Source organism: Natator depressus, chromosome 2, assembly GCF_965152275.1.
Source record: "Natator depressus isolate rNatDep1 chromosome 2, rNatDep2.hap1, whole genome shotgun sequence".
NCBI lineage: Eukaryota > Metazoa > Chordata > Testudines > Cheloniidae > Natator > Natator depressus.
Window position 1 is genome coordinate 162,551,292 of NC_134235.1, and position 19,868 is coordinate 162,571,159.

Genomic DNA, 19,868 nt, shown 5'->3' on the forward strand with positions numbered 1-19,868 from the left:
CTTGGGGTAGCAATATGCCTAGAACAAACTTTTTGTAGTTCTAAAAAGCCCTGAATGCTTTGATGGTTGCAATTTTTCATTTCACTATTTTGGGCATCTTCAAAGAAGTTTTGGGGGCACAGGGACATTGTATGAAAATCCAGAACTGTCCTGGTAAAACTAGGATGAGATTTGATGTGTTGTGAATTCATCTGCGGGGGAAACAGAAAGTGCATGTTGCCCTGTTTGAACTCTTGAGTTGTAGTAATTTGTTTCTGTGTATGCAGTACAAACAGGCTTCAGGGCTTCAATCTGTTCCTTATCCTGCTCCCCTAGGCTGTTTGTCATCGTTTGCTTAACAGCTAGCCATGAGTATGCTGTTCAGGAAATTGCCTGCTGACTCAATATCGTAAAATAGGGACACATCACATTAGGGGTAGAACAACAAGCTGTAAATGTGGAGCGTTTTAAAATCACTTTTGGTGAAATTGCCCTTGTGCAGAGGGGTCCAGCCCAAGGCTAGTGTGTTGCTTGAAGCACAAGCCTTTGTCCTGGCCCCTCTGCACAGGGGTGAACTTCCCTCTCAGTGTACATATGTATAAGTCATAAAATGAGGGACACACCCAGAGCCTGGTGAAGTCAGTGCAAAGCAAAAATAATAATCTCAAACATTTGTTCCGATAAAAGCTGAGAATTAACTTTGAGGGGATACACAATTTTTAATGTGTTTTTTGCAAATATTTATGCAAATGAATTTTAGTTCACAAGAATCCAAGTACTTGTGTAACTAATCTTTGCACGTGTATACTGATTTGAATGTGTGTGTGTGTTTATATAATGTAAAAAAACTATGCACCAGAAGTGTTTGGTGGCTATTGTGACTGATTTTGTTGGCTTGTTTCAATGTCGTCCAGTCAGGGACCAGAAATATTACCATATGACTTACTGTCAATGAACAGTCGCATACTGTGAACAGTGAGATCCATATTCTGAAATATTTTTGCAAAAACAACTTATTGAATAATTTAAGGTAACAAATTTGTAATACGCCAAAGTTTGCTCAGGGGTAAGAACAAAGTTTGTTCATAGTTTAATGTCCCAAAATAAATTGGTTGCTGTAAATAGTTTGTTCACTGTGCTAGGTCCCTGGAAACTCATGTCATATAAAAATGTATCATCTTGGAGCTCTCTCTATTGCTAAAAGCAGCCAGCAAAGTTAAAACTCGTGTTGCTATTCCAGTTACAAATTTTGAGAGCTTTTTTTTATAGAAATTAATGTCATTAGTTTTTTTTAAAGAATACATATTTTTAAGCATCCTGAATTGATCATAAATTGAGATTGTGTATTGCAAGTTACTAGTAAATGGAGTGTCTAAGGGCTCGATCCTGTTAATAGAACTGTGGAGATGGGAAGGGTCTATGTGCATGGATTCTTTAGCAGAACAGAGGCCTATGTGATGTGACCTCTTAGAGCTCTGTCCTAATTGAATTGATAAAATATGAATGGCAAAGAAAAAACAAAATTGCAGGGACTGCAAATCCCCTCTAGTCACTTGGTCTAATGCAAATTAAGAAAAAGTTTTAAAGAAAAAAGCTGTCTTTGCTTATTTAATTTCCTTCATTTTTTTCCAGGCAATAAGGAGAATATCTGGATGCATGTTGATGCAGCATATGCAGGGAGTGCTTTCATCTGCCCTGAATTCCGACATCTTCTAAATGGCGTGGAGGTTTGTGATGCTCCCCAGGGGTATTTAGGGTTGCGTGGCACCTCAGCACCACCTACCCTTAGTGTGAAACAGTCTTGTCTGTGCCGGCTGTGCATTAGCTCCCTGAAACCAACAACCTCTGGCAGTAAAAGCCTTCCTGGCCCCCCGCAGGCCTCGCTCTCTTTGTACAAGAAGTGATAGGCACACACCAACTCCTGAATACTCAGAGTGTTCCCTGAAGTTTCCAGCCCCTTATCCACTGGACGCTCACAGTATTGCCAGAGCTGCTGTTCCCAAAGGACAGTACATACCAGCTTGTAAGATTCAACTGAGGACCATCAGTTTGTTTAACATAGGGGAGGGTGTGTGTAAAAAATGTATACATCTAGGAATAGAGAATGTAGGGCAGTCTTACAGGATGGGGGACTCTATCCTGGGAAGCAGTGACTCTGAAAAAGATTTGAGGGTCGTGGAGGATAATCAGCTGAACAAGAGTTCCCAGTGTGACTCTGTGGCCAAAAGAGCTAATGAGATCCTGGGGAATCTCGCATAGGAGCAGAAGGTTATTTTACCTCTGTATTTGGCACTGGTGTGACCGCTGCTGGAATACTGTATAGTGTGTCCAGTTCTCGTGCCCACAATTCAAGGAGGACATTGATAAATTGGAGAGGGTTCAGAAAAGAGTCATGAGAATTATTTTGGGGAAGTTCTATGGCCTGTGTTATACAGGTGGTCAGACTATATGATCACAATGGTCCCTTCTGGCCTTAAAATCTATGAATATTGGAAACAAATGGTTACATGGAAAACAAAATCATAACATGCTTTCTAGACACTAAATGTGACTAACAAGTTACTTTAATCTAAAGCTGTTTATCTCACCCAAAGTTCTCTCCAGCATACACCCCTTTTTTTCTTTAATATGGAGATATACCTATCTCATAGAACTGGAAGGAATCTTGAAATGTCATTGAGTTGAGTCCAGTCCCCTGCCTTCACTTCAGGACCAAGTACCATCCCTTATTTTTGCCCCAGATCCCTAAATGGCCCCCTCAAGGATTGAACTCATAACCCTGGGTTTAGCAAACAATGCTCAAACCACTGAACTATCCTTGCCCCCGCGCCCCCGCCTTTCATGAAGCAAAAGTGCTATCCTCTTACTTCCTCAGAAAAGGCTGCCAGGGCATCCCTTTCCTCCCTACGCAAATATATTCAAGTAAATATTTGATATGTACCTCAAGGTACGGTTCTCTCCCCTGCTGTGTTCACTGTCCTGTTACTTCTGTCTTACAATCCTTCATTTGCATTCAGTTCATACTGGAGATAGGAGACCCATTGTAAACAAGATAAGACTCAATTTAGATGTAAACAAATAGATGGAGAGACATCTCAGTCTGACAGCAAATCTGTTTTTCACTCTTCCTTGTGTCTAATACCTTGATACAGAGCTTAAGAATATGTTTTCAGTGTATATCCATAACTCCTTACACAGTCCTGTACATACATTTCACAATTATATTGATGACGAATGTGACACTGGCTTTCATTTCAAACCTCACATAAAATTCTTTAGTCAACTAGAATGTACATCGTAGAATCAGGAGATTCCTGAAACCCTCCTACACACTCTCTTGTCAGTTGGCATTAAGTGGTTCTTGGGTCACAAAAAGTGAACAATGTTTTTTGTCTTTTAAAACCAAAAAGAAAGGCTCCATAGATTCTTAAACCTCTACTTTCCTGTGACTGTAACCCAGAATTCATGCTTGATCAAGATGCTGCACTTCTGTACAAAATATCGATAGTGATGGGTAGAAACCAAACTTTGTATAAGTCTGGCCATGCTGGCGAAGAGGATTTCCTTCCTCTGGCCCCCCAACACTTCCCTCTGGCACTGTGAAAAGATATTGGAGGAGGCACCATATGTTTGTGTGTTTTACCACAAGCCCTTGCACTCAGCCAGTCTAGTCCCTGTCCCCATCCCACAAAGATCCCCAAATCAGCAGAAACGACTCCAAGAAGACCTGGGAGTTGCTCCTTTCCACAGTTTGGATCTTGATCAGGACTTCTTTTAAGTTCCAAGTAGGGCAGATTATATCAAAATGTTGGATTGTTGATTCAGTCCACTATCGAAACAGGGGTCAGCTGTTAAATTCAATCCAGATCTCCCCTAAATTTAGAGAAAGGGCTGTATGTCCAGTGTTTTGGTTTGGGCCCATCTTAGTCATCATTCAATAAGTTTGTCCTACAGGCTAAGCTACAAAAGGCAGCAACCTAAACTCATAACTGTGTTCTTAGGCACATTTGGGAGGAATTTGTTTAAATAAGGTCACATTAAAAGATTTGAGAACCATTGATCCACTTTTGATATGCTCCTCCTGGGAGTGAATCCCCACAGCTGCTTTTAGAGCATAAAATTTGAGCAAAAATGCAGAGTTGAACACAGACAAACTTGCTCCACAGAGAAGCAAAACTTAGCTTTGCCAACTCTCACAATTTTATCATCTCAAAAACAGCTTTCGTTTCGTCATGGTTACCATGTCAGGTAAAACCATTTCTGCAATCTTTACACACACACACACACACACACAAATTTACTGTTCAAAATACCAAGTAGCACTGAATCAACCCAGCCTGAGAAAGGGTGACTTTTGCCTAAATATCCTGGCAGAGAATATTTTAACATCCTAATTCTATAAAGTTTAAAAAATATAACAACCACTATCTCACCTGTTTTGAAAGTAAGACATAGAAGTATTACTATATTCCTCCTAAGGGACATATACTGTAGGGTTGCCAACCCTTCAGGATTGTCCTGGAGTCTCCAGAAATTGAAGATTCATCTTTAATTAAAGATTGTCATTTGATGAAACCTCCAGGAATACGTCCAACCAAAACTGGCAACCCTACATATAAGGCCAGACTGTGGCTGTGTCTATAACAGACGGTGTTTAATATTTGAAAATGAGTCAGTTGAAATTTTCTTCCAATAACTTTCAGGTTCTTTTTTCTTTTCCTCTTACTGAGTCACTTGGCACCTAGTTGCTCAGATAAGGGTGCTGCAATTTCCTGATGCTCCCCTCACACCATCAGATAAGTCCTTGTCTTCCACATCAGTGGAGAAAATATCTGTTTGGTAAAGACAGAAATTTAAACAGAGCAGCTCTGACAGATAGACTAATAAAGGAGGAGGAAAAACTAACAAACAAAGCATTTCTCTCTCATTCTCTTTTTTTATCAGCAAATGAAGCTTGCTGTAATTTCCTGTGTGGGTTTTATTAATTATTTTTATTGGTTCCTGTAGGAAATGAATCAACATCCATTGCACAGCCAGCATCTGTCAGTGTAGCAACTATTCAACAGCTCTGAATAGATTCCCTACCTCAGATATTAGAAAGATAAAAAACTTCTCCAACATGAGCAACCACTGCCCTTTCACCAAAGATGAGGAAGTTAATGAGAAACAAATGTGAAAAGATAGCTATTAGGTGGCGACTGGTGCTTCAAGATCCTCACTTCTCCTTTGTGTCCCTGATATTCAACATCAATGGCTGTCATAGTACCTAAATGAGAAAACTTTCAACACAAATGTCCTTCATGCCTTTCACAGCATGGGAAGCTTCTATCCTGAATACATGTTGTGCGAAGTTGATATTGTCAAAAATGTAATGTATAGCCATGCATTCTGTGTAGAACTGGTTGAAAGTGGGTTTTTTTGTATAAATTTAGTTTAGATGAGAAATGACTCTTTCACTAAAAGAAAAAAATTTAGGGAAAAAATTATTTTTGACCACCTTTAATTCTGTGTTTAGACTGACTGAAACACAATTCTAGATCAAAATCTATTACCTGTGTGTGTGCGTGCACATATAAAATATATGTGTATGTTTATAATATTAATTTCTCACTCAGTGAAATCTAGGAACTCTTGAATAGAAAATGGGCTAAAAACCAAAACTTGGGATGTCTTTTGTTTATAATGAGATTTTTTTTGTTTACATTGAGATGATGTTTATATAAGATATATATTAAAATAAAATTCAAAACATCTATATTAAAAGCACATTATCAATTGCATAAGTCAAACATTCAAGATTTAGGAGATGCCAGAAGTTAGGTTGTCCAAGCACCCTGAATTCTGCTCCCTTGTGTGTATGCATAATGGCTCTGATTCAGCAAAGTGTACTTAAGCATATGTACAATTTTGAGCAAGCATGTAGTCCTGCTGACCCCTGAAGGCTTACATGAGGCTTACGTGGTAGATATTCCTTTTGCTGGTCCTCTGTGCAGGAGAAATTTCACCCAGCATGCACATATAACTCTCATTCACTTTAGATGGAGCTACATTATGTATTATCTTTAAAGCCACTTTTCAGGAAAACACTTAGTTTGTTTTAGTGCTGTCCTGAATCTGGGTGCAATTGGCAAAATTTACAGTGCTTTTATAACTTGAGGACTCTGACCCATATTTTTTCTAATTCTTCTTTTTTTTAACCCTGTCAGTTTGCAGATTCATTTAACTTTAACCCTCACAAATGGCTCCTAGTGAATTTTGACTGCTCTGCTATGTGGTAAGTAATACCGGATATATAAGGTTGTCAGAAATAGTGACCTTTATGGTGAAGCACACTCTTTCTAAACAAGAAAAGGAGTAATTGTGGCACCTTAGCTCAAATAAATTTGTTAGCTCTAAGGTGCCACAAGTACTCCTTTTCTTTTTGCGAATACAGAGTAACACGGCAGCTACTCTGAAATCTTTCTAAACACTTATTCCCTTTTTCACATAGATATATGGAGTTTTGTGTAGTGTTTGACTGAGTGAATGATTCATAGTAGCATGATAAATTGTTTGACTGAGGGGGTAGAAAACCAGAGATGGATCCGAGCCCTGAAGTTTGGAGCTAGACATGAAAATGCAGGGATTCAGATCTATTCCATTTTGTGCCCATCATTTAAAGAAATGAATTGCACATTACACCAAGCTTCTTTCTCTAATTTGATATGGTCTCTCTGAGTCTTGACTGCACACTTTAAAGGCCTTTGTTTATAGAGTCTGGACTTTAGTAGATTCAGAGCAAAGTGATTCAAAAAAAGCCTTTGTAAATGTTTTTCAATGATTTTCATTATTCATGTGTGAGGAGCAAGACTACATTTTGTGTTCCAAAGAGGTGCCACAGAGAAACCTGCAGGTACATCGGGGACACAAAGCAAAATGGCCTAAAGGAAAACAATCATCATCACAAGGAGAATAATAATAAGCAGAATAATAAAAAATTCTCATAACAGATAGTCCCATAGCTAGGACTTAGAGTTTCCCAACAAAACTAAGTGTACTGCCAGCATCTTGTAGTCACCCACCATCTGATTATACTGATTACCAAAAAGAGCTGCTCAGGAAATGGTAAATATTTTCCATGAAAAATTTCAAAAGAAACTTTTTTTAAAAAAATCATTTTTTAAAACAGTTCAGTTTTCAAAAACTGGGGGGAGGGGAAATGCCTTTCCGTTTTTTGTTGAAAAACTAAAATTTTCATTTTGGAAAAAAGGCTATTTTTCATTTTAAAAAAATCAAATGAAAATTTTGGAACAGTCCTAATTATCAATACTTTCCCTCTCTCTTATCTTCAGCATTACTAATGTGTAAAAACGTGAGACTTATGTGCCTATGGCTTCATCCCTAGTTACAAATGTACATAACACTATGTAATAGGATTTTTTCAGCTATTAGGTTAGGGTTGCTAACTCTAAACTGTCCAGATCAGTGTCCTACTGCACATGTACTTCTTTTTGGTAGGTATCAGTAGGTTATTATGATTATTCATTACTGTAGCACCTAGGAGCTCTCATCATGAACTAGGACACCCACTGTACTAGATGCTGTGCAAATGCAGAACAGAAACAGTCCCTGTTTCTCATGTTCTGATTCTGCCTCATTCTTCCTGGTAGTCACATCTCAATAAAGAGTATTTTGTGGTTTAGAACCAAGCCCCTAGAGTGTAATTATCTCATGATGAGATGTGTGTCTCTGTGTAGACATTAGAAGGGAGAAGGGCGGAATTCGTTTTCTTGCTTCCCATTCAACTCCCTTTCATGATTCAGAGAACCAAGTGTCCAAGAAGCCACTGATGGAAGTGAGGAAATGAACCATCATACTCTTGGCTTTCTCTCTCAATTCAGTTCTCATAAATTAACGAACCTTTTATGGCAACAAAAACTAATAAGAAGAAACTCAGTAGCTGGATTTATGATCAGTTAGAGCAAACACTTTTCGTTTCTTTGAAAGGAAAGTAGTGTAAATCAGAAAATAACTACTGAGTGGTGCAATATCTAGACATTGTTAGAGTATGAATTTGCTCTTCCTTGCACGGACATAAATCTATGGAGTTACAAAAATGTAAAACTGGTGTAAGTCAGAGGAGACTCAGGCCTTTAAGAGGAGATTTTCAAAGGCACAAACAGCAGTGAGATGCCTCACTTACATTTGTGCCTTGGAAAATCTCCCCTTTAATCCCTTCCCCTCATAAATCTGTGAAGCCAAGGTAAAAATATATAAAAACAATTACAAACTCATTTTTTGAATTGTATTGCCCCTACTCTGCCAAAGCCCAGACATTTAAAATTTTGTTTATATGTGTGTATACACAATTGCAAAAAATAACCTTAAAAGAATTCACTCAAAATTCCGGGCAACCTTAACTTTGTAAAGACCAGATTCTCTTCATTTTGAATTCTTTACTTGGCAACTTTAACATTTTGAATGTAGTTTTTTAAACCGAATTTACCAGGGTTTGTGGTGGCGGTTTATCATGACACACAAATTCTATGATGTAGAACAACTTTCTAGACAGCACTCGAACAGTAAACTCACACTTTGTCTGTTGGTTTGTGCATAACCCTATAGAATGAGGTAGGGTTCCTCCCAGACTCCAGAGGCATATAGTCTCAGTCCTTGAGGTAGTTTGCAATTCACTGTGGATGGATAAACTATACCTATTTAGTTCTCAGTCCACAAAGCAAGGTCCCTATAAATCTTGTCCAAACCTGGGTGCTTCAAGTTAGGCACATTAATCCTAGTTTAGACCCCTAAATAAAAGTAGCCTGACTTTCACACGAGTAAAAACCTGCAGTTCCTGTTGAAGTTAATGGGTGCTCTGAAGCTCTGACAATCAGGCCTCTTTTAGTCAGGTGCCTAAAATTTGGATTTACATGCATAATTTCACGCACCCTCCTTTCCTCCAACCTGGGTCTCTGGAGCTGCCTCCAGGGGAAGTAGGAAATGGAACTGCCATCTCATGGGCTTCCACATGAGGGTGGGAGCCACCTCTGTTGGGCTCAGGCAGGGTCAGGCTTAGTTCAACCCACTTCTCCCTATTCCTGCGGCAGTTCTGGCAGCCATCAGGGCCTCTCTTCCTTTCTCTTTCAATGCACTATTAATTAGTATTGTTATTTTATTAGTCTGATTTTTTTATTATTAATAAAATGATCCTGTTGGTATCAAGAAAGAGCAAAACCACTCCAGCCAGGCCAATAACACTAGCAGCAGAATACCTTCATTTTACTCCTCAATAACACTGAATGATCCCAATGAGACCTACATTTTTATTTGGATCATACAGATATAACAATGTTGGTTTCTGACCCACAGAAAAGCCTTGGGGGAAACAAACCTCCATACATGAAAGCAACTGTCTCCAGACATATGATCTTCTATGTGTGGGCAGCACGATATTCCATTATTATTCCTGCTGTATTTTCCCCAATAACTTGAAAGCTTTCCTTATTGCCCTACTGGATTACCACTTTGTGTTACTGTTCACATACATTCATTATCTATGTGCTGCTAGGATGAGTTACCCTTCATAGCGCTATTGTGGGGCGCTGTTTTGTTTGTTTGTTTTCTCTAGCTAATCTTTTGCATCAGTCACTTTCTCTGCCTCATTCTTCCAATGAATCACCTTTCCCATAGATCCAGTTAATCAGTCAAAGGGGGTAGGGGGGAAGAAGCACTGCTGGAACAATCCAGCACTCCCAAATTTTCTGCAAAGCAACTGCAGAAGTCTCTTCTAAGCAAAGCTGTGATACTTACTGTAAATGACCTCCTTTAGCAATTTGCTCCATTAGATTTCTCCCTCGGGTTCAAATACAATGGTGTTTACATCTATACACATGCATGCACAGGGCCAATTTCTTATTCTTGCCTGTCTAATCTGCCAAGGCATTTATGCTGTAGTTATCTGAGCACATCAAAACCAAAGCCTGAAATGCATAGGAATCCCTATAATATTGGTTGTGGGTCTGATCTAAAACCAGAAGGACACATTTCTGATTCCATCAGATAAAAGATCTCACAAAAGCAGCTGTTCTCATAAGATTTTGACTCCGTATAGAGGAAAATCTCATGAGTTCTGGGAAGATTTCTGCCACTTTGGGCTGAAGCTTCATGGGAATACATTGTAAGATGTTGGTGCCATTAGGGCCTCGCTTCAGCAATGCACTTAAGCATGTGCTTAAGTCCCATTGATTTAAAAGGGAATTAAACATGTACTTAAAGGTAAGTATACGCGTAAGTGCTTTGCTGAAGAGGTGCCTGAGGCCAAGCCTGAACCCAAATCCTGAACTGCAGCCTAAACACAGTCCAGGTTTAAACATCACCTCTCTTAAGAATGGGAATTCCACCCAATATAAAGGCGCAATACTAGATAGGAATATATTCATAAAGGTTGGGATTTTCAAGGAGCCTGAGGGCTTGTCTACGTGGCAATTTAGTGTGCAGTAAGCCAGGGTGTGATCTACAGCTCACAATCCTGCCACACACTAACTGGCCAGTTAGACCCTGCTATCATACACTAAAAGGTCCATAGTGCACTTTGACCTACTGCTGTTCCAAAGCATCAAAAGTGCACTAAGGAACTTTTAATGTGTGATAGCAGGGTCCACACAGCCAGCCAGTGTGCTCTGGATTCACAACCTGGCTTACAGCACACTAAATTGCCAGGTTGACTAGCCCTAAGGAAGTGAAATGGGAACCAAGTGCCTAACTCCTTTACGACCCTTCAAAAATCCCAGCCAAATATGTCTAATAATGGGTAAAATTTTCAAAAGCATTTATGTGATTTAGGAGCCTAAGTCCCACTGAGGTTTCAACCTAGACACCTAAGTCACCTAGACACTTTTTAAAGTTTTACCCAATATTTAAACACTGCCATTTCTTTTTCCTACAACATCTTAGGCAAGCAATAAGAGTTGTAATGAATATTTACTGAATAAATAAAATAGTGGCACAAACTAGCACGGATATAGTTTGGGATTGGAGACATTTTGGTTATAAATGTTTGTTTAAAACAAAAAAGTCACTCCAGCTTGCAACTGCACAGAAAAGAATGGTTGGCACCTTTGATAAGGTCAATTTAATACAGCCACACGGAGAGAGAAGTACATTTTGTATCCCAGTGGTGGGGTTGATGGGTCCTCCCTCAGAGACTCTAAACAGGAAATACTTGTCATTTTGCCTTAACTACTTGTTAACCACACTGATTTGTTCTGAAATAAAATAGGGATAAAATTCCTACTTTATGTAAGTGTGAAAAAAAATCACTCCAGGTTAATACTCAGCAAACAAAATCTTGACCCAGAAGTAATTTTTTCTTTTACAATTTTTTTAAATGGCTTAAGTGTTTCAGTTTTCAGGCTTGAAGAGTTTACTGCATACAGGGGGCTTTTGAACATATTTTTTAAAAAAGGAAAATGTTTTTTATAGTTTAAAATAAAATTTTACAAGGAGTTAATCTATAATAAGTAATCACTTTGGTTATTTTCTTTATAAATTAAAATTGACATGATAATTGAGGTCTTTAAAAGCTGCAGTTGTGCAATCAAAATAAGTAACTATTTTTCATAATGATTTCATTATTCTATTCAGAGGGATTTTTATTGTGCACTTGGGGGTATGAAGCTTTAATGTGCAAATCTCAGCCAGCTAGATCTTAATGGGTCTATTAGCATGACTTCAGATCTTTAAGAAAGCTTCAACCCCCATAAGGTATCAAAGGAACTTTCCAAAATAGGTACAGAGACCTTAAATCAGACAGTGGTATGCAGAGATGAAGGTAAGGGCATGACTTAAACCCTCAGATGTATTCAGTGGTAGAAGCTAAAATCCATTGTGGGGAATCTTAACTATTCAGGACAAAATTTAGACCTGGTGTGTGCAGATGCAGCTCTGTTCGCTTTGTTTCTTAGGATTTTAGATTTTTTTAAGATAAAGCCCTCTCAAATAGACATTTTCTTATTGTCAGATAGAATCGTTGAGACTTTTATCTGGGAAAGACCATATCCCCTTTAAAACAATAACATCCGTTTAGTACTTTCAGGGCTCACCAACACCATTGTTTCTAATAGTTTAAATATTCAACTATGAGCTAGTAGGAGTGGGAGTTGAAAACATTTAGCACCTTTTGAAAAAATTGCCACACCATAGCAAATGTTTAATCAGATTTCCTTTCTCTGGTATTGATCAATACTGGATGTTGCAAAAGAAGGGGTCCATTCTAATGATTCATTACTTCATACCTCCATAGTATGGTAGCAGTTTCCTCCTGACCCCACTTGGCCCAGGCAAATAATTAAGCAGGCATGTAACTTTGTGCACAAGTCCCATTGATGTCAACTGCTGCTCATGCGCTTAAAATTATGCACCTGTTTATCTCCGTAAATATAAGGAATGAATGTTATCTTTTGGAACATGATATTGAGCATATAGAGAGTGTGTGTGTATTTGACATATTCTTACATGCATACAAAGAGTAAGATATTGGAAATTTAGATGTTTAGGTAGAAATTTAGAAATAATTCCAATTAGAAAAAAACATGCAGAATATTGTACAAGAAATAGGATTTGTTGACCATTTTCTCTTCACTGTCCCATACTAATGTTCTTAGTTATTTTATCAAATATTTACATGCCTAATATGGTGACAAAATAGTCTCTACCTTTGGGGTATCTAATCTCATTTTATGTATAATGCCCATTACTTGTTGTGTATGAGTGACTCCCTCTACAAATAAAGATTATGCCATCAAAATATTTATTATTACCAATCAATATGATGTAGCTTCTTCCCTTTACAAGAAAAAAATATTTGCTTTTGAAAGTTATTCCAGCTACACTGCCCACTAGTTTTACACTCAATGGAGCTTGTCTTTCAGAGATCATTACGTTATATCAAGCCTTCAAAGCCATGGTACCTCTGACATTGCAATTGCTTCAACATATAGCTGGAAATCTTGCGTTCACCACTAATTCTACTGTTGTCTTAACTAGCTCACATGTTCTGGTGTGAGTGCCTGTTTTCCCTGTGGAAAGACTTTGGGTGTGTTTGTTTCCTGTCTGTTTTTTTAAAATATGCAGTAAGAGTTCATTGCTGCAGACCCTAACTTCAGGGCTTCATGCTTACCACTGTGTGAGCGGTGCCATTGTAGCAAATAAAGGTTTGCAGGATTGGGCCCTAAATAAGCAATAGACAGTACATTGGAAATATGTGACTGACACTGATTTTCCTTATCTGATTTCCTGACCTAATCACCATTTAATTGTCTTTTTTCCTAGGTGAGACAATGCTGTGATAATCTAATCCATATTGGTCTTTTTGTGCAGGGTGAAGAAGAGATCAGACTTAACAAATGCCTTTAAATTAGATCCTCTTTACCTGCAGCATTCCCATCAGGAATCTGGTAATTTTGCATTTGAATAAGATCTTTGTTTTAGCCACACTTTTTTTTTTATTGCAAAACTCAGTGAAAGGTTAGGGATAAAACTTTTAAGAAAATCTAAATATCATTTTCAAAAGTGACTAGGATCAGATTTTCAAACATATTTAGATGCCTAGAGAGGCAGATAAGTGCCTAGTCAGATTTTCAAAAGTGCCTAAACAGAGTTAAGCACCTAATCCCTATTTAAATCATTCAACATTTTTAAATAAAAAATGTTCACAACTTTCTGTTCTGCAAAACAATTAATTATTTTGTTTTTTTGCCCAATTCCAGATGAAAGCAAAATTTCAAAATATGAGTTTCCCACAAGAAAATTTTTGACCAGCTCTAGCCATAAACCCACATAAATTAATAATCTTCGTAAAAATAAAGTGTTTTAACTTGTGTTTATGCAGCTCATTCCATTCACAGGAATGAGGGCTCTGTGCAGAGAGATCTTTCTCCTGTTTATTTGTGCTTTTCCAGAAAGAAAACTTGTATAATAATCTAAAAAATTCTGTATATATTTGAAGTTTAAGTATTGTGAGGTACTTTTTTAAACAATATAGTGAGAAAAGATAGTGATTGATCTGTAATGCAGGGCTTCATAAAGTGACAAGATGGTAGCTGCATTCTCCAAGGATGCAGAAGTAAATGAAGTAAATTTTATCTGATATGAAGGTGGTTGATGGAAAACAATCTTATGAAGCTGCATCATGATAATACCAGAATATTTGCAGCAAGACACACACACCCCTTTATATGGAGTCTCATTTATTGAGTCTCTTAAGGCATATCAATCAAACTGTTCTTTTGACCCTCAAGTCCAGCCCTAGCTCCCCTTGACTCAGGAGTCACAGAGCACTCTGTCAGCGTCTGCCCTGATAACTCAGGCTGGCTACAGTCCTTGATCAGCTTCTTCAAGCTGGCCCCTTTCAGCTCAGTCCTTTACTCCCAGGTAGGGCCATTTGCATCTCTGGAAGCTTCTCTTTTATCTCCAGGCCTGCTCTGATTTAACCATGTGACCTACCTGTCGTGTGGCTACACTAATTTTCCCCACTTGGGGAGGAGTGCTGAATGAGTCACAGGTGGGGCTTGCCCCATTAAATCTTAAAGGGCCAGTCATCCCATGACAGAGGATAAGTGAGGCCTACAAATCTTGTGCAGACCTGCCATCTTTGTAAAATGCCAGTGAAGACCTTGCAGCTCTTAGCCCATGCATAGGCTATCTTGATGGGTTAATGTTGCTCTTGGCACATATCCAGTAATTGCAGAATGGCTTCTGTCCCACCACCAGCTGCCCCCACCCCCCTCCCCTCAACCCCCACAATTGGTTAGAACTGTGCAGGGGCAATTACAGTTGTGTACGGTACCACTGATTAATGGTACAAGTTGCATAGTAACTTTCCTTGCCCTGGAATTGGAACTTACTCTGTAGTATGGCTGTTCTCCTGACTCCTTCCATTTCTGCTGAATATGACCCCTTCGGCCACAAGGACATGATTCTCTGGGTAGCAACCACGAAGTTGCTAGGGACAACTGCACAAACTGAGCAGTGCTGCCCTAGCTGCTGCCTTTCCCTTTTGTGTATCCCTCCTTCCCCATGTAATTAGGCCTATTTTATCTCTGCACTGTGTAAGGAAAGGGGAGCACATTTTTCGAAGTGAAATTGCTACATTAGGAGGAGTTTGCCCTAGTTAGATACAGTTTAAAATAAGTAATTTAATTAAATTATATTTTTCAATTGCACATTTAACAATTACATCTGTCAAAAACAGGGCCCTTCACATGTCCATTATAATGCTGTGTGATTTCAAACTACTTCAAACTACTAGGGGGACAGTGTATATTACCTGTTATATGAAATAATACCATGTTAAGAAATTTTCTTGTTGCATCAACATTAGGCTTTGGTGCCAGGCCCTGGGATTTCCCAACCCCAAACATCTCATTCTAATTTAGATGAGGTAATTACAGGAGATAGAGAACAAAGTAAACTTTTCTACCCCAGTAACTTTTTTTAAATGTAGGGGAATTTCCTAATTCCTGGCTATCTGGGCTGACTGATTTTAATACAATGCAAATGTGAAACAAAGCAATAATCAGGAAATTGCATAACCTGTGGTGATGAGGTTTGTCCTCTCTGGCTAAAATTTCCAAGAAATATGCTTTATTAGAACAATGTTTTGATTACAAGAAATATAAGTGACTACAGCTACACATAGGCACTGAGAGTTACCTACCTTATGTGAAAATCTGCTTTCTTTTAAAAAAAGAAATTAAACTGAATATTAGCTGTCATGAAAATTGTGAAATTGACAGCACTGGAATCTGAAGTCTTCTAGTCTCACCAAGTAGAGTGACAGCAGGAGAAATGCAAGCCCTGCTTAACATTGCCCACCAAAGTGTTTCCTACTTGACCTGGATGTTCCACCTAAGGGTGAGGGCAGTTCAGTCTTTATGCCTTTCCCTCTCCTTAATCTGCCAACAAACCTACCAACTGCAGTGGTATTTTTTTCTGATATGGACATAATAACTCAACAGAATACTCCACATAGGTCCTCAGATGACGTCTCTTGGTCATTACCAACCTGATCCAGATTTGAACCAGCAGTTTGGAGATAAATTGCTCTGTGTCCCATCCTTATTTGCCAGCCCTTTTCCAGAAATAAGAGCCACATTTTTCAAATTCAGGTGCCTAAAGTGGAGCTGTTGAATGCATATTTAGGCACCTAAGTAGAAGTGGCATGATTTTCAAAGCTGCCGAGCAGCCACAGGCTGATGCTCCCATTGACTTCAGTGGGATTTATAGGAGATCAGCACTTCTGAAAACCATGCTACTTTTATTTAGGTGCCTAATTATGGGTGTAGGTGCCTACCTGTGTTTACCCCAGTTGGAAAATTTCAGCCATGGCTTAAAAGGAAAACAAGGTGATGCTTTAAACGTCATTCATCTATCACTCAGGAATTTAAATGATTTGCAAAAAATATCAATCTGTGTGCAATTACTCTTAATAACCCTGTAGCAATTACATGCACCTCAAAGAGGAAAGTCTTTATTTTGTCAGTAATTATAATTGTATGTGATTTGCTTCCTCACACCGGGGAAATTGTACTAGCCTGCCTGGCAACCGAAGATATAGGTCAGATCCTAATGGCAGTGTTAGAAGGAAATAACTTTATACTCTGTTGTGAATACCACATGTGCTACCACAATTCAAATCCTTCTAATTAAATACAGATGAAATAATAAGGCGTATAATCATTAGAACAAGGACTTAATCATTGATTGCTTTCTACTTCACAGCTTATGAAAGGGGTTACTGGTAGATCGTTAGACGCTGCCCCTTACAGCAACATACAATTAGTTTCCCATCACCAGTTGCCTTACTCTTCACTACCCGCCTTGCAACTGTTAAATTAAAATAGCCATTGAGATGTAAAAGGAAAAGAGTGTTATCAAATTGCCTTGTTACTCATCTGAGAGCCAACTGGTCTTCCACTAGGTCAATGAACGGAGTTTACCAGTGCTGAAGGGGCCCAAACAGCGATGAGAGCCCCATTGTCCTAGGCGCTATACAAACATCTGGTAAAGAGACAGTCATTGCCCTAAAGAGTTTACAATCTTGATCATCACAAGAAGCAACAAGTTAATGAAGTAAACGAATATGGGGAGGAAGGATGAGGTAGTAATAATAGGAGTCTTTTTTCACATACTCTAGCCCTGTATGCAGTGTAGATTGCCACTGCGTTGGAACAGGCAACCAGGACTTCACTGAAAACGTTTCCTTTCCCCATAAATATAAATGTTAGGAAACATAGACATGGCATGTGACTAATTAAAAAAGTGCATGTAATACAATAGCATATTGTACTTTTTCATTGGGGGTCTTGATTTAGGCAAGCACTTAGATACATGCTTAAGTGTCTCTGAAGTCAATGGACCTGACATGCTTAAAGCTAAGCACTTACCAAAGTGCATTGCTAAATCGGGATCGACTTAAACATATGCTTTAGTATGTTCCTGAAGCAGAGGCTGGGACTGAGAGGCCGAAGATGTGGGTCTCTGTACCTAACTCGCTGCATGACTGTGAGCTAGTTATTTTACAACTTTATGCCTCACCTTTCCCTAAGCTAAAGATTAATTTAATTAACTGATTCCTAAAAAAATAAGGACAGTTTGCACCCTAGGTGCTTGAACAAAATAGGGCTATTAATACTGTGCCTACCTCACAGGGGTATTTTGTGCGTGTGTGGCTTTGTCAATGTTTGTAAAGGGCTTTTAATACCTTGAATGAAAAGCAGAAGTGAAGAGCAAAGCATTGTTGTCCAAGTATAACTGATGAGCAGTTATTTAGAATTCTCAATGACTTGTCCTACAGACTTAAGTACTAACAATAAGTGTTAATGAGCAACGTGGGGTGATCAACAGCATAAAATCCTTCTTGAAAATATTTCCAGTTCCCCCATGTGAAGACTATGGCAGTTTTATGACAAAGATCCTGTGATAAATTGGTGACCTGTTACTACGCTTTCTCCAGATTCTACTTTGAGGAAGTGAACTCCTGTTTCAAGTCAAATTACTGAAAGGTGTTTTGTTCGATACTTCCCAGACAAGTGTCTCCTTATAACAGGAAGATAAATAGGGTGTTTGGCATGTCATCATTCACATGATCCCAAATATAACAGAAAGGAGAGCCCCATTTCTCCTTTTGAAATCTGTTTGATTAATTCTGCCAATTGAGGAGTACTTTGTGCCCGCAATTGCCATTGTACTCAACACCACTGAGAACCTTGCAGCATCATGGCCAAGTGTATGGTGGCAATGAAATATAAAAATATTTCATATCATTTAGAAGACTGGTTTTTGCTATCACAGTAAACAGATTTAAATATTTTTTTCTTTAACTTACAGGGCTTGTTACAGATTACAGGGTAAGTACAGTGCCCTCAGTAATAATAACAATATTGATTTATACATGGTAACTTTTCTAAAAATGTTTTTCTTTTAATTGTTGTTATAGTAACTCAGAGTTAGCTTCTTTTTTTTTCTTTTTTCTGTGAAAGAGGCTCAACTTGCTGTTCCCTTGATAATTCTCCAAACCAGGAAAATCTAAAACTCCAGTCCCTATTTATTTTTAAACCTTTTGTTTAAAAGGATGCGATGGTACCGATTTATACCAATTAACAACAAGGGGTAAGCAATGGAAGCCAAAACAGGGAAATAACTAATTAAAGAATATTTAGATAAAATTGGATGTATTCAGGTCAGCAGGTCCAGATGAAATTCATCCTCGGTACCCAATGAACTAGCTTAAGCAATCCCAGAACTGTTAGCAATTATCTTTGAGAACTACTGAAGGACAGGTGAGGTCCCAGAAGAGTGGAGAAGGGTAAATATAGTATCTATCTTTAAAAAGGAGAACAAAGAGGACGCAGGGAATTATAGACCAGTCAACCTAACTTAAATACCTGAAAAGATACTGGAACAAATTATTAAACAATCAGTTTGTACACACCTAGAGGACGTTAGGATTATAAGGAATAGTGAGCAGGGATGTGTCAAAAACAAATCATCCCAAATCAACCTAATTTCCATCTTCTGACACAGTCCTATATGACATTCTCACAAGAGAAATGTGGTCTAGATTAAATTACTGTAAGGTAGGTGCACAACCGGTTGAAAGACCATACTCAAAGAATAGTTATCAATGATTGCTGTCAAACTGGGAGGGTGTATCTAGTGGCATCCCACAGAGGTCAGCCATAGGTTCAGCACTATTCAATATTGTCATTAATGAGTTGGATAATGGAGTGGAAAGAAGGCCTATAAAATCTCCCAGTGACACCAAACTGGGAGGGATTGAAAACACTTTGGAGGACAGAATAAGAACTCAAAACAACCTTGACAAATTGATCTTGTATTTATTGAATTTAATCTTGTTGAATTCAGACAAATTCTCCAAAGTACTTCACATAGGAAGGAAAAATCAAATGTGCAACTAGAAAAATGGGGAATAACTGCTGAAAAGGATCTGGAAGTTATAGTTGATCACAAATTGAATATGAGTCAGCAATGTGATGCAGCTGTGAAAAAGGCTAATGTCATTCTGGGGTGTATTAAGAGGATTCTCATATATAAGACAGCACTTTACTCAGCACTGGTGAAGCCTCAGCTGGAGTGCTGTGTCCAGTTCTAGGCATCACACTTTAGGAAAGATGTGGACAAAATGGAGAGTGCAGGGAATAGTAACAAAAATGATAAAAGGGTTAGAAAACCTGACCTATGAGGAAAGGTTAAAAAGACTAGGCATGTTTATTCTTGAGAAAAGAAGACGCAGAGAGGACGTGACAGCAGTCTTCAAGTATGTTAAGGGCTGTTATAGAGAACATGGTATTCATAGATATTCATAGATATTAAGGTCAGAAGGGACCATT

At 38.4% G+C, this 19,868-nt stretch overlaps 1 protein-coding gene across 2 annotated transcripts in view; it reads left to right on the top strand.

Moving 5' to 3' along the window:
- Positions 1-19,868, top strand: part of DDC (dopa decarboxylase) — a 121,114-nt gene that overhangs the window by 70,070 nt on the left and 31,176 nt on the right. For both annotated transcript variants that reach the window (XM_074945242.1, XM_074945241.1), the window contains 4 exons: positions 1,612-1,706; positions 6,186-6,253; positions 13,336-13,412; positions 18,346-18,365. In XM_074945242.1, coding sequence (XP_074801343.1) covers positions 1,612-1,706; positions 6,186-6,253; positions 13,336-13,412; positions 18,346-18,365 — 260 coding nt within the window. The remainder of the gene's footprint in view (positions 1-1,611; positions 1,707-6,185; positions 6,254-13,335; positions 13,413-18,345; positions 18,366-19,868) is intronic.